Genomic DNA, 26532 nt, shown 5'->3' with positions numbered 1-26532 from the left:
CAGGGATGCTGCTCTTTCTCAGGGAGTACCTCACAGATAACTTCTCTGATATGCGAATAATAAAAAGGGTTTGTTGGTCCCTGGTCTTTGAAGCATTTGGGCCTCCAAAACTCCAACCCTACTACTACAGTTCCAGGCATAACTGATCCTCATGGGAGATAAGAGCTAAAGTCAGGGTACTGGCACTAGCCTCTCCAAACTCGAGGATCGTCATGTCTTAGTTGGATAAAGCAAGGTTGGCCTGGGGTGCCAGGGACCGAAGAGTTGGGACCTACGTGTCCATCTTTCCAGAATCATCCAGAGCCGAAGACTGAGAGAGTGGAGTATTTTGGTATTCTTTTAGTCTGTGGGAACTATGCTGCCCGTGCATGGTCTTGCACTGCCCAGAGCCCAGGGGGACCCACTGTCCCATGCCCTTTCGACTGCGGTTTTCTTGACTGTCCCGAAGTGCAGAAAAAGAACAGAGCTGAGGGGCTCAGGTCCGGCCCGCCTCGCACCAGCTCTGGCTTGGAAACAACGCTCTGCCTTGCCCTGGAAAAGGGTCCAGGCGGCAGCGTCGCCGCTCCCCGCCTGGATGCAACGGAGGTGCCAGCCAATTCCTTCCAGGAAACGCCTGAGAAACACTGCGCTCCGCCTCAGGATTCTCTACGGTCGCCGGGCCGCTAAGCCCAGCCCCTGGTCCCGCCCCCGAGGGTTTGTCCAATCCACACCAAGCATTCAAGCCCCTCCGCCGGTTTGGTGCGGTCATTTCCGTTCCTTTCCCGGAAGTCGCGCAGTGGGGCCAAATTTGAAGGGATAGTTAGTTGGAACTGTCGCAGTTTCCTTGGCTACCTGGGTCCCGGGAGTCCAGCCACCATGCCTATCCGTGCGCTGTGTACTATCTGCTCCGACTTCTTCGACCACTCCCGCGACGTGGCCGCCATCCACTGCGGCCATACCTTCCACCAGCAGTGGTGAGTGAACGCGGTGTCTGGACCCGGCGTTCTTCCCAGTACCACTTCGGGGCTGTGGGGTGTCGGGCCTCCGGGCGATTCGTCCCCGGAACCCAGACCGGTGATGAGAACCTCGTTAGACGGAACCCCACGGTGCCAGGAGTTAGCTACTCTCCCAACAAAATGGGTCCCAGGCAGGATCGTCGCAAGAGATTTGGAAATAATAGAGAAAGAGACAAAGTCTAAAGTGATGGGGAAGTCCAGCATTCCCATGAGTCAGGAGGCACTGAGTGAAGTCCCACATCAGTTTTTTTTTTTTTTTTTTTTTTTAGACAGAGTCTCGCTCCGTTGCCCAGGCTAGAGTGCCGTGGCATCAGCCTAGCTCGCAGCAACCTCAAACTCCTGGGCTTAAGCAATCCTCCTGCCTCAGCCTCCCAAGTAGCTGGGACTCCAGGCATGCGCCACCATGCCCGGCTAATTTTTTATATATATATATTTTTAGCTGTCCAGATCATTTCTTTCTATTTTTAGTAGAGCCGGGTGTGGGGGTGGGAGGGGGTGTCTCGCTCTTGCTCAGGCTGGTCTCGAACTCCTGACCTTGAGCGATCCTTCCGCCTTGGCTTCCCAGAGTGCTACGATTACAGGTGTGAGCCACCGCGACCGGCCCCACATCAGTATTTATTGGTACAGCAAGCAGTTGTTCTTGGTCATAGAATTATGTATACAGATTATTTAGGTTTCAAGGCTCCCCAAAGGTTTCAAGAGATCCTTACTTAATTCTATGTGAGCAGTTACAAAATTTTTCTAAGATAAACTTCTTAAGCCCTAAGTTAAGACTAGACCTGGCTGAGTATACAAGTTAAAGTTGTTAATTAAGCATTAAGGCATGAAACAGGAACTCTGAGCCTGCATACTTCTCTAATCTATTTTTCTATATAATGAGACATGATCAGGAGTGAAACAGGAATAGCCTTGAAGTTTATGATAGTTCCAGCTGCAGGTTGTTTGCTGGGCTGACATCCCTTGATCAGATCCCTTAACCTTGGGCCCCATGCTGAGCTCTGCCTTGCACAAGCTCCGGGCCCTGGCTTGCAGTAGCCCCTGATCGGTGGAATGCCTCCCTTCTTGCTAAGTAGCTTCTAGTCTGTGAACTAATACACCCACAGATTCCTTCAAGGCAAAGGTCCTGGAAAACTCCTGAAACTTTCCATGTCTCTTAACTCTATTTCCCAACACCACAGGAGCTTCTCAACCTGGGCAGAACTGGGTTAGAGCAGGCTTTCTGGCAAAGATGGTAGCTGAGCTGAGCCCAGGAGACAAGAGTTGGTTCAGTGAAAATAGAGAAGGTGCTTCCTTGATCATCTGTTCAAAAAGATGTGACTTCAAAACTATTAGCCCACTTAGGGTGAGCTTTCGCCACATTAGTGAGCCCTGTTATTTCTTTGAGATAGAAACCTGGTAGGCTTTTGGCTATGGGAGAGTGTTTGTTGTGCTTTGCTTGATGGTTTGGAATGGTTCTATCCAGAGTCATCTCATTGGCCAGACACCCAAGTGTGTTCATTGTGCCAGCAAACCCAGCTTAACATGGAAGGGCAAGGAGGTGCTCCTGCATCCAGGGTTCTTGCTGACAATGTAGGACCATATTGTTGAGTGTACAGTTGGTGGGGAAAGATTCCCCTAGCAGCTGTGGTCAGGCTGGTTTGGAGCTCCCAGCAAAAGAGATAAGGCAAAATGATCCCTGGAAATTGTGGTTGGTAATAGTCACAGGGGGCTTGTGGGGCAAAAGGTCCCATTAAGCAAAGAGCCAGGCATGGCCCTGATAGCTGCTGGCGCCCCTTACCTGTAAAGCTTTGTTTAGACAGGTGTTGCTGATAGACTGAGCCTCGTGCTGAGGGAGCATCACTATTCTGTTAGGCTAGAAATTAAGCTCACCTTTAAGAGTACTATATTTTCTGTTTGCATGTTCTTTTTCTTCTGTCCTTTTACTTTGTACTGTGTACTTATAGTACTGTGTACTTATGTTTTACGTGTATTTCTTGAAAACACCATTTAGTTGGATTTTTAAAATCCAGTCTGATTTACTTAAAATTGTTGCAATTCTGATGAAAAGATGATTAAATTTATCATATTTAGTGTTTTCTGTTTTGCCCTGCCTATTATTTATTTATTTTTTTTTTTGAGACAGAGTCTCACTTCTGTTGCCCGGGCTAGAGTGCCGTGGTGTCAGCCTAGCTCACAGCAACCTCAAACTCCTGGGCCAAGTGATCCTTCTGCCTCAGCCTCCCAAGTAGCTGGGACTACAGGCATGTGCCACCATGCCTGGCTAATTTTTCTATATATAGTTTTAGCTGTCCATATAATTTCTTTCTATTTTTAGTAGAGACAGGGGTCTCACTCTTGCTCAGGCTGGTCTCGAACTCCTGAGCTCAAACAATCCGCCTGCCTTGGCCTCCCAGAGTGCTAGGATTACTGGCGTGAGCCACCGCGCCCGGCCCTGCCTATTATTTCTTATTCTCTCTTTTCTTGCTTTTGTTAGGACTGGTTAAATATTCCATTTTTCCCACAGTTAGTTTAGAAGTTATGTGCCCCATTTCCATTCTTTCAGTGGTTATCCTGGAAACTAAAATATGTATCCTTAAATTACCAAATTTAAGGTTAATCAACATCTTTCTCATTTTCCCAGGCAACTCAAAGAGCTTAAAATACTAACACCCTTTCCCCACTTCTGTGTCATTGTTATTGAATACTTTAACTCTATTTTTTTTTTTATGGTAAACACATTTGGGATTTTTTTCCCCATAAATATATATATTTTTAAATTTAAATAGATTTGAGAGTACAAGTAGTTTTTTGTTACGTGGCTGAATTGCATAGTGGAGAAGTCTAGGCTTTTAATATACCCATAATTGTACTTTTAAATAAATTTTGTTTTTGGAATAATTTTTGATTCACAGCCAAGTCGCAAAGATGGTACAGAGAGTTATCATATACCCTTCACACAGCTTCCCCAGTGGTAACATTTTACATAATCATGGTACATTTGTCAAAACTAAGAAATTAACATTGGTATGATGCTATTAACTAAGCTATAGAGTTTATTTGGATTTCCACAGTTTTTCCATTAATATCCTTTTTTCTATTCCAGGATCCAATCCAGGTTACCACCCTGCATCTAGTCATCATATCTTCTTAGTCTCCTCTGGTCTGTGACATTCAACATCTTTCCTTGTTTGGTGGTGGTTGTTGTTGTTGTTGTTGTTGTTTTTGATGGCCTTGATACTTTTGAAGAGTACTGATCAGGTATTTTGTAAAATGTCCCTCCATTTGGGTTGTCTTATGTTTTCTCATGTTTAAACTGGGGTTATAGTTTTTGGGAAGAATATCACAGACATGAGGTGCTCTTCTCATTGCATCTTATTGACATCTACATGACATCATTAACATGACTGGTGATATTAACCTGATCATTTGGTTAAGGTGGTGTCTGCCAGGTTTTTCCACTGTAAAGTTATTTTTCTCTTTCAATATTCTGTTCTTTGGAACCAAGTCACTAGGTCTAGTTCACACTCAAGTAGAAAGGACTTAAGCTCTACCTCCTGGAGGGGTTAATATCTAGATACGTTATTTGGAATTCTTCTGTAAGGAAGATTTGTCCCTTCTCCATTTGTTTATTTTTTCAGTCATTTATTTAAATCAGTATGGATTCATAGATGTTTATTTTATTCCTTGGATTGTGATTCAATACCATTATTTATTTTCCTACTCAGAATGGCCTATATTGTCCACTCCCACCTTTTTTTCTTATTGTGGTAAAATGTACATAACATAAAATTTACCATTTTAACCATTTTTAAGTGTAGAATTCAGTGGCATTAAGTACATTTACAGTGTGTGTAACCATTAGCACTATCTATTTCCAGAATTTTTCCATCATCCCAAACAGAAACACTGTACTCAGTAAACAATAATTCTCAATTTCCGTCTCTCCCCAGCCCCTGGGAACCTCTATTTTACCTTCTGTTTCTGTAAATTTTCTCATCAGGGTACCTCATATAAGTGGAATCATACAATATTTGTCCTTTTGACTCTAGTTTATATCACTTAGTGTAATGTTTTCAAGGTTCATCCATGTTATAGCATGTGTCAGAATTTCTATCTTTTTTATAGTTAATGTTTAATTGTATGTATGGAGATACATTTTGTTTATCTTCTCATCTGTTGATAGACCTTGGGTCTACTGTGAATAATGCTGCTATGAACATTGGTGAGACATTAGTATACAGGTATCTGTTTGAGTCCCTGCATTCAGTTCTTTTGGATAAATACCTAGGAGTGGAATTGCTGAAACATGATTCTGTATTTGACTTTTTGAGGCCCTGTCATATTGTTTTCCACAGCAGCTGCACCATTTTAAATTCCCACTGAAATACGTGAGGGTTCCAATTTTCCCATATTCTTGACAGCACTTGCCATTTTTCTGTCTTTTTGATAATTGCCATCCTAGTGGATATGATATGGTTTCTCAGTGTGTTATTTAAAATTGTGGTAAAATATGCACCATAAAAATTACAATTTTAACAATTTTGGATATACAATTTAGGGGCATTAAATACATTCACATTATTGTGCCACCATCACCACTAGTTTCAAAACATTTTCATCTTCCCAAACTGAAACTCTGTACCCATAAGACAGTAACTACCAGTTGTTCTCTATCCCAAGCCCCTAGCAACCACCATTCTACTTTCTGTCTTTATGAATTTGACTACTCTAAGTAGAATCACACAATATTTGTCCTTTTGTGACTAGCTTATTTCCTTTAGCATAATGTTCATCCATTATTGGTTGTAGCATGTGTCAGAATTTTATTTCTTTTTAAGGTTGAATAATATTCCATTGTGTATATATATATATATATATATATACCACATTTTGTTTATCCATTCATTCATTGGTGGACATTTGGGTTGTTTCTACGTTTTGGCTATTGTGAATAATGCTGCTATGAGCATTGGTATACAAATAATCTGTTTGAGTCCCTGCTTTGAATTCTTTTTTTTTTTTTTTTTTTTTTTTTTTGAGACAGAGTCTCACTCTGTTGCCCAGGCTAGAGTGAGTGCCGTGGCGTCAGCCTAGCTCACAGCAACCTCAAACTCCTGAGCTCAAGGGATCCTCCTGTCTCAGCCTCCCAAGTAGCTGGGACTACAGGCATGCGCCACCATGCCCGGCTAATTTTTTCTATATATATTTTTAGCTGTCCATATTTCTTTCTATTTTTAGTAGAGATGGGGTCTCGCTCTTGCTCAGGCTGGTCTCGAACTCCTGAGCTCAAACGATCCGCCCACCTCGGCCTCCCAGAGTGCTAGGATTACAGGCGTGAGCCACCGCGCCCGGCCTCTGCTTTGAATTCTTTTGGGTATATATCAAGAAGTGGAATTGGTGGATCATATGTTACTTCTATGTTTAACTTTTTGAGGAATTAGCATACTATTTTCCTCGTGGCTGCACCATTTTACATTCCCACCAGCAATGTATAAGAATTCCAGTTTCTCCACATTTTTACCAATACTTGTGATTTTCTAATGGGTGTCTTCTTTTTTAATGCATGCATTTATAACTATCAATTTCTCTCTTAGTACTGCTTTTGCTACATTTTATAAGTTTTGGTATGTTAGGTGTTCATTTTCGTTAGTCTCAAGGTATTTTCTAATTTCCCTTATGATTTCTTTTTGACCCATTGGTTGTTTAAGAGTATGTTGTTTAATTTCCACATATTTGTGAATTTTCCAGTTTTTCTTCTGTTACTATTTTTTTTAAGAGACAGTCTCTCTCTCTCTGATGCCCAGGCTGGAGTACTGTTGCCCAGTCACAGCTCACTGCAGCCTAGAACTCCTGGGCTCAAATGATCCTCCTGCACCAGCCTCCTGAGTAGCTGGGACTACTACTGGCACCACAATGCCTTGCTAATTTTTCTTGTTTTTTGTAGAGACAGAGTCTTGCCATGTTGCCCAGGCTGGTCTTGAACTCCTGGCCTCAAGCAATCCTCCCACCTTGGCCTCCCAAAGTTCTGGGATTACAGGTGTGAGCCACCACCCCTAGCCTTCCCAACCCCGCCCCCATAAAAGGGCAGGGTCTTGCTCTGTCACCTAAGCTGGACTGCAGTATGTGATCATAGCTCACTGCAGCCTCAAATTCCTGGACTCAAGTGATCCTCTCACCTCAGCCTCTCAAGTAGGTAGAACTATAGGTGCATGCCCCCATGCTCAGCTAATTTATAAATTTTTTTGCAGAGACGGGTCTCACTATTGCCCAGGCTGGTTTTGAACTCCTGGGCTCTAGTGATCTTCCTGCCTTGGTCTCCCAAACCGCTGAGATTACAGGTATGAGCCACCATGCCTGGCCTGTCTCACTCTCATGAGGATCCTTGTGATAATCTCCCCATCTCAATATTCTTAGCTTAATGACAACTGCAAAATTCCTCATGCCATAAAATAATCACAGGTGTTGGGGATTAGTACATGGATTTTCTTTTGTTGTTGTTGTTTGTAGTGGCATCATTCTACCTACATTTGTCTTTCTGCAACTGGCAATTACTAATATATGTGTGCTAGACCTCAGAATATCTTCTATGTCTTCTATCATCCCTTCTATATTTTCCCATCTTTTTAATTCTCAGTGTTTCCTCTGACCTAACTTTAAGTTTACTGATTCTTCACCTGTGTTTAAACTGCTCGTACACTCATCCACTGACTTCATCATTTTGGCCGGCTTTAAGATTTCTGCTTGGTTCTTCCTAAATTCTGCTATGTCATCCTTTAGTTTCTAATTCTCTACTGATATTTTCAAGCTTGATTTTTATTTCTTTAGCATAATATGTTTGATCTGTCTGACAATTACAGTACTTGAAGTCTTTGTGGACATGTTCTTTTGGGTCGTGTGCTCATAGTGCTTTCTTCCTTTTGTGCCTGTTTACTTTTAAAATTTTTTAAAATTGAAGTATAATATAGTTCCAAAAAGTATACTTATCATAAGTGTATGGCTTGTAGAATTTTCACAAACTTACCATACCAATGCAGCCAGAATTCAGATCAAGAATAGAATATTGGCCGGGCGCGGTGGCTCACGCCTGTAATCCTAGCACTCTGGGAGGCCGAGGTGGGCGGATCGTTTGAGCTCAGGAGTTCGAGACCAGCCTGAGCAAGAGCGAGACCCCATCTCTACTAAAAATAGAAAGAAATTATATGGACAGCTAAAAATATATATAGAAAAAATTAGCCGGGCATGGTGGTGCATGCCTGTAGTCCCAGCTACTCGGGAGGCTGAGACAGGAGGATTGCTTGAGCCCAGGAGTTTGAGGTTGCTGTGAGCTAGGCTGATGCCACGGCACTCACTTTAGCCTGGGCAACAGAGTGAGACTCTGTCTCAAAAAAAAAAAAAAGAATAGAATATTATCGGCTCGAGAAACTTTACATGCACTTCCAGCCGCCCCTACCAACCTGCTCTCCTTCCCCACAAAAAGATTACTATCTTGACTTCGAGAGCATAGACAAATTTTTGCCTACTTTTTTACTTTATGTAAATCAGACAAAATTTCCTTTTTTTTTTTTTTTTTTTTGAGACTGATTCTCACTCTGTCGCCCAGGCAAGAGTGCCATGGCGTCAGCCTAGCTCACAGCAACCTCAAACTCCTGGGCTCAAGTGATCCTCCTACGTTGGCCTTCCAAGTAGCTGGGACTAGCAGGCGTGCACCACCACGCCTGGCTAATTTTTTGTTTCCATTTTTAGTTGCCCGGCTGATTTTTCTTCTAATTTTAGTAGAAATGGGGGTCTTGCTCTTGCTCAGACTGATCTCAAACTTCTGAGCTCAAGCAATCCACCTACTTCAGCCTCCCAGAGTGCTAGGATTATAGTTGTGAGCCACTGTGCCCGGCCAAAATTTATTTTTTATGTCTGGCGTCTCTTCCTCAATGTTATGTTTTTGTGATTCATTCATAATATTGTTCTTAGTTGTAGACTCATTGATTCTCCTTGCTGTGTAGTATCCCATTGTGCCTGGTTAGCCTTGATTATATATTATACATGGCCTTTAAAAATTATTTATAGGAATATTTGAGGCCTAAGATAATGGTATCATTTTCCAGAGAGGACTTTGTTACTTCTTGGTCCATGGGACTGGGGGAGTTCACTAGTAGGAGACTACCTTTTTTTTTTTTATGGAACGCTTCACGAATTTGCATGTCATCCTTGCACAGGGGCCATGCTAATCTCTGTATTGTTCCAATTTTAGTATATGTGCTGCCGAAGCGAGCACAGGAGACTACCTTAATTAAAGTTTAAGGATTGAACTTTGCTGGACCACCCAGATGATGCAAAGATGGGCTATGTTTTGCCTTTACCACTATTTACTTTTATTTCTAGTTGGCTCTTACCTTGAAAGTATAGCCTTTAGGGTCCCAGCTTAAAGTGGGAATATTATCAGAGTAACTGCCTGTGGTTCTGCCCTCCTTTGCTGGCAGGCATTGTATCAAGGAAGAGCAGGACAGACCCTGTTGTGGTCAGAGTAGCTGCCTGGCCTATGTCCCCAACCAAGCTAGAGCTCATCAGTCTGTTGTTCTGCTTTTCATTCCAGCCTAATTCAGTGGTTCGAGACAGCACCAAGTCGGACCTGCCCACAGTGCCGAATCCAGGTGAGGGTGCCCACCTCAGCTGAAGACATCTTTTCTTTACCAGGGAGTAGGAATGTGGAAAGATCTCTGAAGTTGGGAAATATCTCTGACCTTTTTGGACCCTCCTGATTTGAGGCCAGTTGGGCCTCACTTGTGCCCTTGAGTTACTTGGGTGGCCTACTTACAACCACGGAGAGCTGGAAGATGGACTTGCTGCCTAGGCCAGTTTTCACTTGGGTGGATTTGGCCTCCCTCACTGCCTTTTCCTCAGTGCCCCAGCACTTAGAGTTGGGTGTTTTTTGAACGCTCACCACATGAGTCTGCAGTAACTCAACTTTAGCAACCACCAAACCAGAAGCCCCAGCTTAGGGTGCCTGCAGGGGTGAAGAGGTCTTCTGACTCCAAGGGATGTGCTTTGAAAGGTTAGGCCCGAAAACATGCATGTCAGGCAAGCAGTTAGACCCATGTAGAACTCTGTCCTCCTTGCCTGTGACCTAGCTCCACAGTCATACTTTATCTTGTTCTCCTATCCAGGTTGGCAAAAGAACCATTATCAATAAGCTTTTCTTTGACCTTGCCCAGGAGGAGGAGAATGTCTTGGATGCAGAATTCTTAAAGGTACCCAGAATTTATCTGATTCCACTTAAACCCAAGTCCTCTGGGAGCTAACTTTCTACTCCTGCACAAGCAGGGTGCTTAGAATGTGGAGATGGTGGTGTGGAGGGGAGACTTGGTAGAGACTTCAAGGCGGAGGCAAGGAGAGTAGAGGACAAGTGATGAGACACAGTTATCAGAGAAATACACTGTAAAGGAAAAAGGGGGCTGCTTGACTGTGAACCCTCCCCTTGAGATTTCAGGGCAATTCCGACCAAAGTGCAGAGTGCCTCTCCGGAAGTCACCTCACCTTTTGAAGGACCTACAGTCATCCTGCCTACTCCACTTTGCTGCTGGGACAGTTAGTGACAGATGAGAAAACTCTTTCACTCCCCAGCCAGGGAAGATTTGTAGACCCACGGTTCCCTAACCTGGCTATGCCTCAAAATTGTCTAAGGAGCTTGGTATAAAGTCAGATGCCTGGGCCTTCCCCAGAGCAGGAATAGAGGGCAGAGCCTCTGGAATAAACATTTGCAGCCCAGGTGGAAACCCACATTGCAGGGGAGAGTGGGTAGGTTCCTTCCTATACTTCTAATGCTTCCCCTCCAAATGTGAAATTTAGCTTTCTTTGTGCATGAGGAGGCTGGGTTGGCAGAAAGCTCTTGAGGAAGTTGGATTGGGGTTCACAAATAATCCCTGGACTCTGAGAGTTAATTTGCTGGGCATCTATCAGATCAGAGTTCATTGGCCCTGGCCCTAGGGTGTCATGACGTCCTTGGAACCTCAGTGCTTCAAGAACAAGGAGCTTTTGTGCTTAGAGCTGGCATGTTCATCGTCATGGTAACTGCTCCCAGTTTTAAGTGGTGTCCTCCCTGTGATGAAAGCAACAAAGGCAGCTTCCTTTGTTGCTTTCCTTTTTTCTGTCTTTCAAAGCCAGATATGTGAGACAGGGAGGCAATATCTTGAGTAGTTTGGAGCAAGGGCTTGGAAGCCCCTGCTGGGGTGTGAAAGGAACCAGAGGACTATGGGTAGTGATGCAGCAGCCTTGGGCTGGTGTCTGTTCTCAGGCAGCCCTTGCATGCCCTTCCTTACCCACCACTTCCATTCCCAGCTATTCAGCCTACACTTACCAGCCACGCCACCAGAAGCTCCTGCCTCCAGAGTCCTGGTTAGAGTTTGACAGCAGGAGCCACCTGCTAGGCCTGGGCCTTAGTATTGTTCATCTGTGAAATTCTGAGTCTTGTGTTTACCTTAGAAGGCAGATCTAGAGTAAGGTTTGCCTGGATTCCATCCAGATACCACTGTGGACCGTTGGTCAAGTGTTTTAGTTCTGCAAAACCTTGATTTTTCTGGTTATGGAGTAGAAACCTCTTTTACCCATAGGGTTGTTGAGTTCTCTAGGCTATTGAATGGGCGCTGGGTTCAGTTCTGCTCCAGCCTCTCAGTGATTCTGTGACTGACTGAATCACCACTGTCAGAGTCTCAGTGGCTCTGGAACATACGCAAGGGCTTTGAGAGGCTCTCTTCACCTGCAACACCTCTTCACCTCTCTTCACCTTCACAACAGTCTGGTTGAGAGTCTAGCACATGTGAGGTTTCATCCAGGGCTACAAAGCTGTCCTGGTTTACCTACCTCTATTGGATTATGGGGCTGGAAGTTTTCTGGTACAGATACAGAGCCAGCTTAGAGCTTGGAAAGGAGGTAGACTGTGAAGCAGGCAGGATTCAGGGTGGAGAGGAGTGGTGGCCCAAGGTCGTTGGCCATTCCTATTCTTTGTTCCTGGTAAGTGCAGCTGATGCCCAGAGGGAATGAGGCCAGCACAGAGAATGAGGACAAGGAAGTGATGGAAGCCTCTACTGTTGAAACTGATCGCATAGTCTCAACTTTATTTCCCTTGCCACTATTCTGTCCCTTTCCCTGTCCTGGGGCCTTGCTCCTGGGGTTTTTTTTTTTTTTTTTCCCCCTCCATCTTACCTACTTTTCAAAAAGCCACATAAAATAAATGCTTATAAAGTAATGCTTATCTCTTCATTGTTGGCTTAGCTTGGCCTTGAGGTACAGCAGGATCCATGCCTCCCTGGACCTACAGGCCTCATTATCCAATCCTGGGGCTCCCCACAGCCTTATGGGAAGCCATGTGGAGATCAGCTATGATACTTTCCTGCTGCTTATTGTGGGTATTGCCTTACAGAACGAACTGGACAATATCAGAGCCCAGGTTTCTCAGAAAGGTAAGTTAGCAAGAGACAAGGGGCCCTGGGAAGCCCCTGGCTTAGATGCTAGAGAGAGGAGCCCTAGGAGGAAGGCCTCTAACCTTTTGGCAAAGCCAGGAGCTCTCCCTGCTTTTTATGTCCAAGAGTCCTGCTAGCTCTTGTGACTGGCAAAAAAAAAGAGGAAATGGAGGTGACTGAAGCTATCCACCTAGACCAGGTGAGCCTCTTCTCTCTGTCTATAGCTTCTTGCCCAGGACCCAGGCTAGGAGGGGCCACCTAATGGGACAGAGTATCTTCAGGAGAGGGCTCACCTGCTGAGTTTGGCTAGAACCTACTTGAGTTCTGGGATGATGAACTAACTAGACCCATGGGAGGGGGGAACAGTAAAATCTTTTCCCAAGTAGTTCAAGCAGCAAAAATAGTATTTGTGCCTCAACGAAGGCTCTGGCTTAGCTTCCCTGGTTTGGTGCATGCCAGAGAGAGAATTGGGCCATCCAACTTTCTGGCTTAAGCCTTGTTTCTTACCTGGCTCAGGGATGAGGTGCTAGTACCCAAGGGCCCAGGTTCTCATGCTGATAGATGGATGGACCTCTCTCTCCCCCACCCTTCACCCATGTTCCAGAGAAGGAGAAACGGGACAGCCAGGCCATCATCGACACTCTGCGGGACACACTGGAAGAACGCAACGCCACTGTGGAATCTCTGCAGCAGGCCTTAGGCAAGGCTGAGATGCTGTGCTCCACACTCAAAGTGGGTCCTCTGATCTTGTGGGCACAGAGTTGGAGGGGGAGATATAGCCATAATCCTGGGCTCACCATTCTGGGCTTATCTTCCGGTTCTGCCTCAGTCAATACCTTGGTTTGTGCAGTTGTGAAATGGAGGCAGATTACTTCTTCCCCAAGTCCTTCCATAGTATACCCATCTAACCCGTAAGAAAAGGGCCATATTGACTATGTTTGTGGATTTTGTACTAGGTAGTTTGGAGAGACAAGGCCTTTCCAGCACTTCACAGAGGGGGTGCTCAACTAAGACCTCAGTGAGGCTGGGCCATGTTTCCAAAAGTGGTTCATACTCCACTGATGAGGCCAGCTTGAAGAACCTTCCATTAGCACTCCAGTCCTTGGCTGGGCTGCTCTCTGGAGCCAGATCAAACAGCATCCCAGGGAAGAGCAAGGGCCTTTGAAGTCGGATGTGCTGAGCTGACCGGGCAGATCAAAGCCTGCAGAGCAAACAGCCCTAGACCCAGATGAATTTTGTATCAGCCTGGGTTGGTGAGCCTCTTGCTCTCCAAGGGGCATGAGGCGATTGATCTGAACCCATGATTGATATTCTGGCCTTGTAGGCAGGAGCAGTCCTTGCTGGATGCCGTTTGAAAGGGAAAGGGAGCCATCCTTGTGAACAGACAAGGCCCCAGGATATTCATTGTCTCCATTCCTGCTTGGGGGCTGGGCCACATCACATGGCCTAACTAGTGGGAGGGAGCAAACTAGCACCTGGCTGCAGAGCAGGAGTCTCTGATGGCATTCTCAGGTTAGAGATGGCGTGGTCTTATGCCGAGGGCAGCCTGGACGGCTGCCCCTGGCTCAGTTCTCCTATTGGCATCTGTTCGTGGGTCTGGATGGTGAATGGTGAAGCCTGAGTTTGTGCTCTGGACTTCTTTAGCTACCTGCACAACATGTACCACAAGGCCCAGATCATTGGACTTTGGCAGCTCACAACAAGCCTGTAGATGCTGGCAGTGGGCTGTGCCTATGGTAAGACATATCTCAGGAGGACCAGGCAGAGAGGTGAGGAAGCAGCTGGCCTAGAGCCTCTTAGCAGAAAATGTACAAGTCAGAGTTGGGCCCAGGAACCTTACTTCTTGGGGTTTGGGAACACATGGTTATCAGCATTTTCAAAAGATAAGGTACAGACAGTTATAGAGTGAAGTTTCCCCAGTGACTTTAGCTATGGCTCCCAGTATGTGTGTATTTGCTGTTCAGAAGCAGATGAAGTACTTGGAGCAGCAGCAGGATGAGACCAAACAAGCCCGGGAGGAGGCCCGCCGACTCAGAAGCAAGATGAAGACCATGGAGCAGTGAGTTTGGAGCTGAGTCCTGCATTGCATCTTTGTACCCAGGGCTCCCAGCTGGTACAGCTCTTAGGACTGCAGCAGGGAGTGGGGTTGGGTCACCTATGTGATTCAAATCTCTGTAGGCCATGGAGGGCTCAGGCCAGCCAGGTATGGGCACAAGTCTCCTTGCTTAGCTTTTATGGACTCCCACTTTCTATGGGGGGGCCTTGCTATATTCCTTCCTATATGTTGCTTGTGGCCAGATGACCTGGCAGGTCTTCCTTCCAGAATTCTCTCTCCGGGAAATCGCTGAACTTGAGGCCCTCTGTCAACACCTCTTCTTTCTCACAGCATCCCTGGAGCTGTGCTTAGCTTTGCTATGGGGCTTTTCCTTGGGCACACCCACCTGCTAAAACATCCTAGCAGCCAAGGCTGTTACCATAGCAACAGCAGCAAAGGAAGGCAGAACTGTACTGGGTGCCTACCCATCAGCCTCCAGATTTCAAATACTGTGGGCTGGTGTGTTTTTCAGGATTGAGCTCCTGCTCCAGAGCCAGCGGCCTGAGGTGGAGGAGATGATCCAAAACATGGGTGTGGGACAGTCAGCAGTGGAGCAGCTGGCTGTGTACTGCGTGTCTCTCAAGAAGTATGTACTCTGGCCCCTCTCAACAATCCAGGAGCTAGGCCATGGGGCCCTAGTCATGCCACTGCTGCCCATCCCTTGTAGAGCAGATGGAGTTAAGGGGCAAGCTCTGGAGCCATGCTGCTGCAGTTTGAACCCTGACTCTACCTCTCACCAGCTGTATGGCCTGGGGCCAGTTTCTTGGCCTCTCTAACCCTCAGCTTCCTGAGTAGAGATAGAAATAGACCTGCCTCATAGGGTTGTTAAGAGAATTGTGTGAATTTTAAGTGTTATTTCTAAGGGAGTTGATACAGCCCTCTGAGCTATAAGCCCCATCATGGCATCAGCACTATTACTGACCCTGCCTGGCTTGAATCAAACTTTGCTTGCATTCTTCTCTATGGTGGGGGTGAGGTTGGCAGGAAGGGGGGTTACTTGGCTGACAGGCACAGAGGGTCCAAGATGCCTCATGTAGGACCAGATGGTGTAGGGGGCCCCCTAGTGAGGCTGGAGCTTCCTGCACACCTTCTTAAGTCACCAGTGCCTATAGGACAGGCAGGGAACAGAGTCACCTCCATGCATTCTGTGCAGTCCCCTCCACAGCACCACCTGGCCCCTGTTGGGCTCAGATATCAAAGTAGGAATGAGAATGAGCTGAGGGTTTGGGTGGTGCTTTGTGTTAGGTTGGTGCTGTGGCTCAGTCTGACCTACAAAGTGTTCTGTTCTGGCATCTCTTTTAATGGCCACTTTGCAGAGAGTATGAGAATCTGAAAGAGGCACGGAAGGCCTCAGGGGAGCTGGCTGAGAAACTGAAGAAGGATTTGCTTTCCTCCAGAAGTAAGGTAACTTAGTGGGGAGCAGAGGGTGAAGGGAGAGGTGGCTTACCTTTCCCCATGCTCACTCAGGTCTCCTGAGCAAGGCCATGGGACCTGATGGCACAGCTGACTCTATGGGGCTGTTGGATGACTTATAGAGACTGGTTACTGGTTCTTAGTGGGCATTGTCTATGTGGCTTGTCCACTTGAGGTAGCAGATCATGGAGGTATTCCCTCCAACACATGCATATTCATGATCCCCTCTGCTTCTCCTGGCTCCTGGGCAGGATGGAAAGCACAGGCCCCAAATGTGACAGCTTCAAAGGCCTGTTTTTGTACTAGGCCCGGAGTAGGAGAGCTCCTAAACTTGATTTGGTCAGCACAGCTGCTTTTACTTCTGCATGGTGCATCCATGGGCTGCAGAGTGTAGGAAGCAACATTTGTTCCTGGGTAGCTCCAGATGTGCTTTGTCAGACTGAAGCCTATCCTCAGAGAGTTGAGATCTCTTCCTATACCCCCAGTCTCTTCTGGACCCTAGGCTACCTGGACCATGCACTGGGTAGCCAGGTGGGGACAGGGCACATGGTTACCACGTGGCTTTTCCTTTACTCCCTGCACTTTTTTGCAGTTGCATGCAGTCTACTCTGAATTGGATAAGGCCAAGTTAGAGCTGAGGTCCGCCCTGAAGGACTTACAGAGTGCTGACAAGGAAATCATGGTGAGGGACATCCTTGGCCTGATCGAGAATGAAGGGTTTGTATGCTCTCTGAGCAGGGCTGGGCTGTCTCTATGCAGGAGCCTGTGCACCAGTCAGTGCTGGTGGTTCTGGGCTCCTTGCATCCTCCTGTGTCAGAGTATGCCCTTTGGCCCTGGTCTGGTCTAGAGCCTAGGCCTCCTCGGCAGAAAGCAGACAACACCATGCATCTTCCCCTTACAGTCTGTCTGTACCTGCATCCTTGAGGTCCTTAGTCACCAGAGGAGGAGCTCTACCAGAGAGAGGTTCTAAAGCCTGGTGGACTTGGCCTCCTGAGCCTGATGTTGGGGTTTCGGGCCTTGTTCTGTTCCCAGGGGACCTGCCTTTCATGCATGCTGCTTCTACATTATCTCTGGACTCGATGCCTCAGCCTTTCTCTCACACTCTTCTCTTTCTTTCCCCAAGAGCCTGAAAAAGAAGCTAAAAATGTTGCAGGAAACCTTGAGCCTGCCACCGGTGACCAATGAGACTGTCAACCGCCTGGTTTTAGAGAGGTTTGTTGACACTCTGGGGTGATGCAGGGGTCACAAGCTGGGAGAGCTCCCTCGTAAGGGTCTTTACTCCTCCTGGCTTTGGTGGAGTGGATGGCCTTTGTGGACCTGAAGTCTGTGGACCTCCTGCCCTGGGAGCCAGCCAAGGTTTAGTTGGAAAGCAGCTTCGAGGCAAATTTGGGGCTCTGACAAGGAGAGGCCGGAGGAGGCCAGAAAGGACCCAGGGGTGATCTGAGAATGGGGCAGGAACACTACCTGTCTTGGGGCATCCTGTTTATGGAGTGGTTCACCACATGCGTCTGTCTGCCCCAAATTCTGAAACAAATATGAAACCACTCTAAAATATTAATAATTCCTTTGGTCCCAGGAATGTGTACTTTAAAGCTGCCAGCAGAGGGAGCCAAGAGCAAGAGGGATTGGTGTACCTGGAGGAGTGGGCATCCATTTCTGCTCCTGAATGTTTCACACAAATAGACTAGATGAGAGCATTCTCAAGGCTATCTCCTGCCTGCAAGAGTCCCTGGCAAGGACCTAGACAGAAAAAACACACAACTCCTGTCAATGACCCAGTGTTTTTTTTTGTTTTTTTTTTTAATCTTTTTCTTTTTTAAGAGACAGGGTCTCGCTCTGTTGCCCAGGCTACAGTGCTTGGGCCCAATCACATCTCCCTGCAGCCTAAACTCCTGGGCTCAAACAATCCTCCCACCTCAGCCTCCTGAGTAGCTAGGACTACAGGCCCATGCCACCATGCCCAGCTAATTTTTAATTTTTTTGTAAAGTTGGCATCTTGTTATGTTGCTCAGGCTGGTCTCAGACTCTTGGCCTCAAGCAATCCTCCTGCCTCAGCCTCTCAAAGTGCTGGGATTACAGGCATGAGCCAACGCACACAGCCAGCCCTTCTTTTAACTAGGCACAGTCTGTTCTAAATTCAGGGCTGCAGCAGGACGGTGGCCATGGAAGTCGGAATCCGCTAAGGAGTGTGTAACAACTCACCTGCCGAATCAACTAGCAAAAAAAAGAAAAAAAGAAAGAAAGAAATTCAGGGCTGCAAGCACATTTTCTCAGAACCTCTTGAAAACATTTGCTTCTGGCTGTTGGTCACACACACTCATCTCAGAATAAACCTCTTTAAATTATTAATATAACGAACAAACAAAAAAAATTGTCTACTCCTCAGTGGCAGCTTTGTTATGTCTTCTTTGTACTCTGATGGCAAGGCCCTTAAAACTACAAATGACCTGAAAGACCCTGCCTCTACCTTTCTTCCATGACAGCTGATATGTTGCTGCATAGGTCTGGAAGAAGTCTTGTTTTCCTGATATATCACAATTTTTAGGCACATTCCTTTAACCAACATTCAGATCTGAAGGAAGAGCAGTCCAGACAGAGAGGATGGCAAGTGTAAATCCCCTGAGGCCTGACTGAGCTCAGTATCCTTGGAGGAGAGGGGCTGGCAGCAGGTGGGCCAAACCTCTGCAGGATTATGTAGGCCAATCTTGTAGTACAGATTTTATCCCAAGGATGGTGGAAACTGCTGGAGATGCCTGAGGGACATGTGGTGGGATGTGGTGGACTGTGGTGGGATGAGCACAGGCCTCTGATTTTTATCCCATCACCCACTGATGATTCCTTGAACCTGTACTCCAGCCCAGGGGGTACCAAATCACCAGCTTGATGTCTACCCTCTTAGACTTCTGCTTCTCTACAAATGAAGACCCCATAAGACCACAGTGTTGAGGTAATTTAGGGGGGTTTAATTTTAGGTATTTCTTGATACTTTGGTCATTCTCTAATTTTTAAAATATAACTTCTTGGAATGCATTGGAAATGGATTCAGATCAGCTCACAGAAATCCATGTAATTCCTCCTGGCATTCAGGAGGAATTTTTAAGAAATTTTTAAATTAAGAAATTTAACCAGGCCGGGCGCGGTGGCTCACACCTGTAATCCTAGCACTCTGGGAGGCCAAGTTGGGCAGATTGTTTGAGCTCAGGAGTTCAAGACCAGCCTGAGCAAGAGTGAGACCCCATCTCTACTAAAAATAGAAAGAAATTATATGGATAGCTAAAAATATATATAGAAAAGATTAGCCAGGCATGGTGGTGCACACCTGTAGTCCCAGCTACTCGGGAGGCTGAGGCAGAAGGATCACTTGAGCCCAGGAGTTTGAGGTTGCTGTGAGCTAGGCTGACGCCACGGCACTCTAGCCCAGACAACAGAGTGAGACTCTGTCTCAAAAAAAAAAAAAAAAAAAAAGAAATTTAACCATTCTGAGCAAGAGCAAGACCCAGTCTCTATTAAAAATAGAAAAATTAGCTGGGCATGGTGGTGTGTGCCTGTGTTCCGAGCTACTCAGGAAGCTGAGGTAGGAGGATTGCTTGAGCCAGGAGTTTGAGGTTGTAGTGAGCTATGATCATGCCACTGCACTCTAGCTCAGGTGACAGAGCAAGACCCTGTCTCAGGGGGGAAAAAAAATGTAATCAGGGCCGGGCGCGGTGGCTCACACCTATAATTCTAGCAATCTGGGAGGCTGAGACGGGCAGATCGTTTTGAGCTCAGGAGTTGAGACCAGCCTGAGCAAGAGCGAGACCCCACCTCTACTAAAAAAATAGAAAGAAATTAGCTGGACAACTAAAAATTTATAGAAAAATTAGCTGGGCATGGTGGCGCATGCCTGTAGTCCCAGCTACTCGGGAGGCTGAAGCAGTAGGATCGCTCGAGCTCAGGAATTTGAGGTTGCTGTGAGCTGATGCCACGGCACTCTAGCCTGGGCAACACAGTGAGACTCTGTCTCAAAAAAAATGTAATCAAGAAATCCCTTAACTTTTTACTTCAGCAGTATTTCTTTCTTTCTTTCTTTCTTTCTTTTTTTTTTTTTTTTAATGAGACAGAGTCTCACTGTGTTGCCCAGGCTAGAGTGCTGTGGCGTCAGCTTACAGCAACCTCAAACTCCCGGGCTCGAGCGATCCTACTGCCTCAGCCTCGCGAGTAGCTGGGACCACAGGCACATGCCTCATTTTTCTATTTTGAATAAAGACGGGGTCTCGCTCTTGCTCAGACTGGTCTCAAACTCCTGACCTCAAGTGATCCTCCTGCCTCAGCCTCCCAGAGTGCTAGGATTACAGACGTGAGCCACTGTGCCCAGCCTTCAGCAGTATTTTTTATTGTGGTAAAATATATATAACATAAAATTCACCATTGTAACCATTTTCAAGTACAATTCTGGCATTAAGTACATTCACATTGCTGTATAACCATCACCACTGTCCATCTCCAGGACTTTTTATCTTCTAAAACCAAAACGCTACCCATTAAACAGTAGCTCCCCATTCTCCTCTCTCCCCAATCCCTGCAACTACCATCTACTTTCTGTCTCTGTAACTTTGACTACGCTAGGAGTCTGATATAAGTGGAACCATATAATATTTGTCCTTCTGTAACTGGCTTATTTCACTTAGCATGATGTTTTCAAGGTTCATCTGTGTTGTAGCATGTGTCAGAGTTTCTTTCCTTTTTAAGACTGAATCAGTAATCATATTTTAAATTTGCAAGTGTTCTTTCTTGCTCTGTGAGTACACCTTTTGTAAAATATACCATTTTTGTTTTAAGGGCTCACATTTCTGCTTGTCTCAGAGTCAATATTTGTACATCAGGGCCTTTCTCTTGGGCTCCCCTCCCATGCCTGGTGGTCCTTTGCTGCTTGGGAGTGCAACCTATGTGGGCAGGGTTTGCAGGAAGTGTGCGGTGAGCTGGCATCATCCTGGAAGGTCTTACCTGAACCCAGAATGCAGACAGCTTTACCGTCAGGTCCAATATTGGCTGCTCTAGGTCACTGTACATGATTTGCTTAGTGTCTTTGGGAAAAGCCCTTCCACTTCTTAGCTCAGGGTAGCAGCCTGATTGGGGAGACATGATTGAGCTGAGTACCTTTAGAACCCTAGTTGCCTCAAGGCAGGGAATATAAAACCTTTTCCTAGGATATCACTGAAGGCTACTATCTGTGCCTTAGTTTTCAGGGCTGCTTAATGCTTGTGTAAGGTCCTTCCTTGCATTTGCAGCTCCCTCCTTGTGGGTTCTGGCTGCTGTTTCAGTCTCTCGTCCCCTAGTCATGCTCTCTTTCCCAGAATTTTGTGGAAATCTCTGGGTACTGATGGTGGTTACCCTTTCCATTTTGTTGTAGTAGTATTACCTTTCACACCCGTCATTTTCGGGAGGACTTAGCTACCACCCCCAACTATAGAGGGGATGTTAGGAAGTCCTCTCACTTGGGCCCCAAGGGCCCCTGACCTCTGGGCTGGAGGGAGTTGGGGAGGCCATTGCTTAGGATAAGGCTACCAGGGATCCGTGAGTTCTAGAGGAGATGCTGGCTTGGCGTGGTGGCGCACAGCTGTAATTAGCTGAGGCAGGAGGATCACTTGAGGCCAGGAGTTCTAGACCAGCCTGGGAAAAATAGCAAAACCCACTTATATGAAAAAATAAAATATAAAAAATAAAAAGAGAAGACACTGACTGAGCCCCTGCCACACAGGTAATGAGTCTGCCCAGGACCTTTGCTCTGTTTTAGTAAGAGGAACTTTGAGTGTCTTGCCCTACTTCCTGAGACCTCTGGCATGAAGCCTTATAAATTGGCCATAGGTAGGTATACCCAGGGTGATAGTATCACTCAGGAGGGCTGCAGTCCAGGTCCTCAACTGGTAACAGAGAGGCCACTGAGCCCTGGGTTCTTCGTTGTAGGACAGACAGAAGGTGGGAAGGAAAGAAAGTGGACCCCTGGCCAAAAAGGGAAACAGGCTGCAAGCTCACAAAGGAAGAAGATGACACTGGAAACAGTTGGAAAGAACAAGAAATGTGTCCATATGAATCAGATGTGGGTGTGAGGGCTGAGGGAGGCACTGTGAGAACTTCTTGAGTCTTGAGTTTAGTATTGTGGATGGCCAAGAGATGTGAGTGAAGAAGACTGGCTTGGCTTGAGCCAAGGCTGAGCATGTGTCTTGGGCAGCACTGGGCAAGCCCTGAGGAGATGATAGTAAGAGGGTAAAATGGGTGTACTCAGCTAGACCCTGCCTGCCTCTTGAGTTCCTAACCTTTCTTAACCTGGGTCTGGACTTGCTAGGGTTGGTAAACAGATACTGGGAAAAAGTTGGCGTAAGTAATCCTTGGCTGCTGCTTTATGCTGTGGTTCCCAGAAAGGGAAGAAAAACAACCAACATGGAGTTGGTTTGAGGTGTGTTTGTGCAGCCTTCATTTCTACTTGCAAGCGAGTAAGAAAGTGGAGCTTGCAGGGGCCTGGCCAGGGAATGGCAGAAATAGTCCAGGCTCTCTGGGTTGCTTACGCACCCACATCAGTGCAGTTAGCTCCCTTCTGATCTGTCTCTTCTTTTTATTTTTCATTTTTTCGTAGATATGGGTTTTGCTATTTTGCTCAGGCTGGTCTAGAACAATATTTGCTCTCCAGAAACACTACTTTAATGCCTATATCATATTCAATTTATGGAAGTGCTAGCCCCCTAGGGGAGTTATTTTGATGGTTTCTAATATGGTACCATTTGCTGTCACAAGTAGCAACATCACAGGGGGAGGGATGGAGAGCTTCCCTCTACATCAGCCTGTAGTGACATCTCTGACTGGCTCCTTGCACTGCATTCTGAGAAATGAGGCTACATGGTCAAAAACAGCAGTCTTTTGTTTATAGATTTGGTTTTTGTCTGGGTTTTCGCTTGCTTCCTTCCTTGTCTTCCAGATTTTCACTGGTCCCATGACTGTGTAAAGGACTGAGCCAAGTGATTTATTCTGTAGAGATTAGAGCTTTCTTAGTGAGTAGCCCTCAGTCAGGAATGGGCTGCAGACCACGGGAGCTGGGCTATCTCTGATGGTTGAGGGGCTATCATCCTTCTGGCCAGCAACTGTGGTCCCAAGTAACCAGGCCATCTCTGCCTTCAGCCCAGCCCCTGTGGAGATGCTGAACCCGAGACTCCACCCACCATCCTTCAGTGATGAGATTGATCTCAATGCTACCTTTGATGTGGATACCCCCACTGCCCGGCCCTCCAGCTCCCAGCATGGCCACTCCAAGAAGCACCACCTGGAGAAGTCACAGTGAGTGGAAGTCCATAGCACTGTCCATGGGCTGGTAGGGGCATGGCTAAGACAGTTCTGTAGGCCCTGCACTAAAAGCTCTGAGTGGCTGATGGGGCAGTGAGGGCTGCCTAGGCTTGGCTGTGGCTTTGGTTCCAGCCACCACTTCTTCCCCCTCCAGAGCACTCAGTCTGTGCGAAACCCTTCTCTTGTCTCATTAATCCTCACCATTACCCTTCAAGGCAAAGGTGTTAGAATGTGAGTTAGAGAGAATGCAGGGGTTTGGACTGGTGATGTTGAGGAGGTTGTTCTCAATACCTTGAATGCCTGCCTACCAGAGTCCTGTGCCAGGTACTCTGAACTTCCTCTTCCATTCTGTGCCCCTGAAGCCCGTGCTTGTGGTAGGACCATCTCAAACCATGGAGCCCAGGGCTCTACCACCCAAGGGGTAGCCCACAGGGGCAGGCAGGAGGAGCTATCCAGAGTTACAATGGGGCAGGTGGACCTGCACTAGAGGTACAATGAACTGGGAAAAGGGAAACTGTCTCCTTGGCCAGGCCTACCAAGTTGATTCACTGTGGAGACAAGGGCTACACTCATTTGTACATGTAGGTATATGCTACTCGGGTAAGGGAGGTCAGGGGCTGAGCAGATTTCCTCCTAATTAAAGACTTTGGATAGGAGAGAAAGAAATTGAGATGTTAGACAGTGTAGGTAGAAGAGGGCAAGAGAACAAGCCAGCTGGGCTTTCCACCCTCCCAAACTTCCCGAACCCATGCAATATAGGGCCAGGCCTAGTAGCAATGAGAAACAGACCTAGGGCCTGTGGGCTGTAGTCAGGGAGCCTATCAGTGCCTGTTCCAGGCTCGGGCTTCCTCATCTTGCCTCTTCTTCACCTGTATAGGTTGAAGGTGGACACCTGGGGTTTTCAGGATGCTACTAGGCCTTTTAGAGACACTTCCACAATCTTAAGGGCCTACTGGGAGAGCGAGGGAGCCCAAGATGCCCCTAACTCAGCTCAACCCCCCCAGAGCCAGACTCACAGCAAATGGAGAGTCTTCCCATGGTCATCATATGGCCTCTCCACAGGCTGTGGTGTAGGAGCAGAGGAGTTCAGAGTCAGCAGACCCTGATCCCACTCTTGTCCTCATGGCTTGGGGAGCCACAGAGTCAGCCCTAGATGACCATCCTCCCACCTACCCGGAAAAATACCAGGAGAGGATATCCAGCTGCTAGGGTCCCCAGGAACTGGATGGAAACACAGTGTCCAGCTCTGGGGCTGGGAGTAGGAGGCCAGGGCGTAGGACCATGCTCTATTCTGCCCCAGACCCTACCTGCACGATTCTCTAGGAAGATGGCCTGGCCCTGTGTTCTGAGAGTACTTTGTGGACTACATTACTGAGAGGCTAACTTACTGAGGGTCTCATGGAGATAGTGCCCCCTCTCTGGGCAGATAGGACTAGGCCTGAGCGCATTAGATGCCTTCTGCTTCCATCAGGGCATGACTGGTTTTCTTCCTGTGAGTGGTGAATCGGTTGGGTTCTCCAGCCCCATGTAGAGCCTGGGACATGGTGAGGTACCCAAGGACTTGGATAACATTGGAATTTGGCCCTGAGTGGAAACCACAAGATTTGGGCATAGCCCAATCTTTCCTGTCTCCACCACCCTACTGGCTGTGGCCATATAGCTGTTCACAGAACTGCACTTGGGGTGGGGATCACTGAAGTGCCTGCCTAGAACATAGCCATATCAGCAGCCATGCCACGTGGACTCCCCAAGGGGTGTGTGCTGAGCTTGGCTCTCCTGCTCCTCACGTCTTGCTTACCTACTCCTTGTCCTGTGTTCATGTTTCATTCTTGTAGCTCTCATGTTCAGAACATCCCCAAGAAGATACCCAAATGTTCCAAACAGGTAAGGACTTCCCAGAAGAAGCTCAGGTAGTCACCATCTAACCCTTGCAAGGACTGGGCTTGAAGATGGACTTCTGGGAGGTCAGGATCTTGCCAGAGCCCTCTCACTCTTGGCCCAGAACTGAGATACCTCGGGGCCACCCTTGGGACTCCATTCATTATCTTTCCTGCTTCCTAGTGAGGCATCAGAGATTCTGATCTTGTCCCACCACCACTACTCTCCTTCCTTTGCTGTTATCTGGCTCATCAAGTCTGGCTCTGGGATCTCCCCTGTAGGAGTCCCAGCTCTCACTGGGTGGCCAGCGCTGTGCAGGAGAGCCAGATGTGGAACTGGTTGGTGCCTTCCCCGTTTTCATCCGGAATGCCATACTGGGCCAGAAACAGCCCAAGAGGACCAGAGCAGAGTCCTGTCACAGCAAAGATGTGGTGAGTATGGCTTCCCACAGTGGCAAGTGCCAGCCCTCTCAGGGTAGAGCTGGGTAGCCGTCCCCCTAGCCTGGCCCACTCATCTCTTCCTTCTGCCCTAGGTAAGAACAGGCTTCGATGGACTTGGAGGCCGGACAAAATTCATCCAGCCTGTATCCTTCTTCTGTGGTAGTGGGCTGAGCTGAGCTGTGGAGCCCACACCATGCCTCACCTGTACCCCTAGACCTCAGTCTGCCAGTACCAGCAGCCTCAGACGTACAGAGCCAGACCTTGCTCAATGTAGCAGGGCTGCCCATCCCCACTTGGCCCAGCTGTAAGCTTTTCCTGCCCTGCATTCCAGTCCCTTCTCTAAGCCTCTTCCTTGACATCTCCTCCAGACTGACACAGCCATGATCCGCCCACTGCCCATTAAGCCTAAGGCCAGGGCTAGGCAGCGAGTGGGAGTGAAGACAGTACACTCTCCCTCCCAAGCCAAGCTGGACACCTTCCTGTGGTAGTGAGAACAGTGAGTCTGAGCAGTGGCCAGACACATGCCAAGGACTGGCCAGGCAGGGCATTTTTAGGGGATAGTTCCTCCTCCAGGACCAGTCCTAGGAGCAAGGGCAAACAAGCAGGTGAGGGTGGGAGTGATGCCCAGAGACTGTGCTATTCCTGTCCTCACTCTGTCCCCACTGCTGCTATACCAGACTTACCTTTGGGGGCTGACATGACCAGCCCATCATTCTAACAGTAGGGCCTGCTCCTGGTTCCAGGCTCCTGTTTATAGCCATGATCAGATGTGGCTGGGCTCCTTCTGGTTCTGGAGACCAGGGTCACTTGTTAACTATCTCTATGGACCAAAGTGCTTGAGGCTTCTCAGGCAGCCTCGGCTTGAGCTTCTGTCTGCCTCTGAGATTCCCCTCAACTGGGAGGGAACTGGTGTTTTCGCAGCTAAGTGTGGCCTAAGCCAAGCATGTTGGGAACTGGGGGATGGTGGTGCA

The 26532-nt window shown here is 47.3% G+C and overlaps 1 protein-coding gene and 1 non-coding gene across 2 annotated transcripts; one reads left to right on the top strand and one right to left on the bottom strand.

Annotated features, from left to right (window-relative positions):
• Positions 1-820: 820 nt before the first annotated feature.
• On the top strand, positions 821-26532 carry TRAIP (TRAF interacting protein). The gene is made up of 15 exons (XM_069473642.1): positions 821-953; positions 9562-9619; positions 10133-10216; positions 12385-12424; positions 13029-13156; positions 14389-14483; positions 14992-15105; positions 15836-15923; positions 16525-16614; positions 17056-17144; positions 23082-23237; positions 25079-25127; positions 25403-25552; positions 25654-25704; positions 25930-26532. The coding sequence occupies exons 1-15, from the start codon at positions 856-858 to the stop codon at positions 26047-26049; spliced, it is 1410 nt and encodes a 469-aa protein (XP_069329743.1). The 5' UTR covers positions 821-855; the 3' UTR covers positions 26050-26532.
• LOC138388828 (U6 spliceosomal RNA) lies at positions 9140-9243 on the bottom strand. Its single transcript, XR_011234310.1, has one exon. It is a non-coding gene; the product is annotated as a U6 spliceosomal RNA (small nuclear RNA).

The sequence above is a fragment of the Eulemur rufifrons genome, chromosome 7, assembly GCF_041146395.1.
Source record: "Eulemur rufifrons isolate Redbay chromosome 7, OSU_ERuf_1, whole genome shotgun sequence".
Lineage (NCBI taxonomy): Eukaryota > Metazoa > Chordata > Mammalia > Primates > Lemuridae > Eulemur > Eulemur rufifrons.
The sequence above is the reverse complement of the archived record's forward strand: the minus strand, read 5'-3'. Positions and strand labels throughout refer to the sequence as shown.

What these genes read in the sequence shown, in the direction of transcription:
- TRAIP (XM_069473642.1), top strand. Translation starts at nt 856, where the DNA reads ATGCCTATCCGTGCGCTGTGTACTATCTGCTCCGACTTCTTCGACCAC. An exon ending in CATACCTTCCACCAGCAGTG is followed by an intron (nt 954 to 9,561) that starts GTGAGTGAACGC and finishes TTTTCATTCCAG; the next exon opens with CCTAATTCAGTGGTTCGAGA. An exon ending in TACCCAAATGTTCCAAACAG is followed by an intron (nt 25,128 to 25,402) that starts GTAAGGACTTCC and finishes TCTCCCCTGTAG; the next exon opens with GAGTCCCAGCTCTCACTGGG.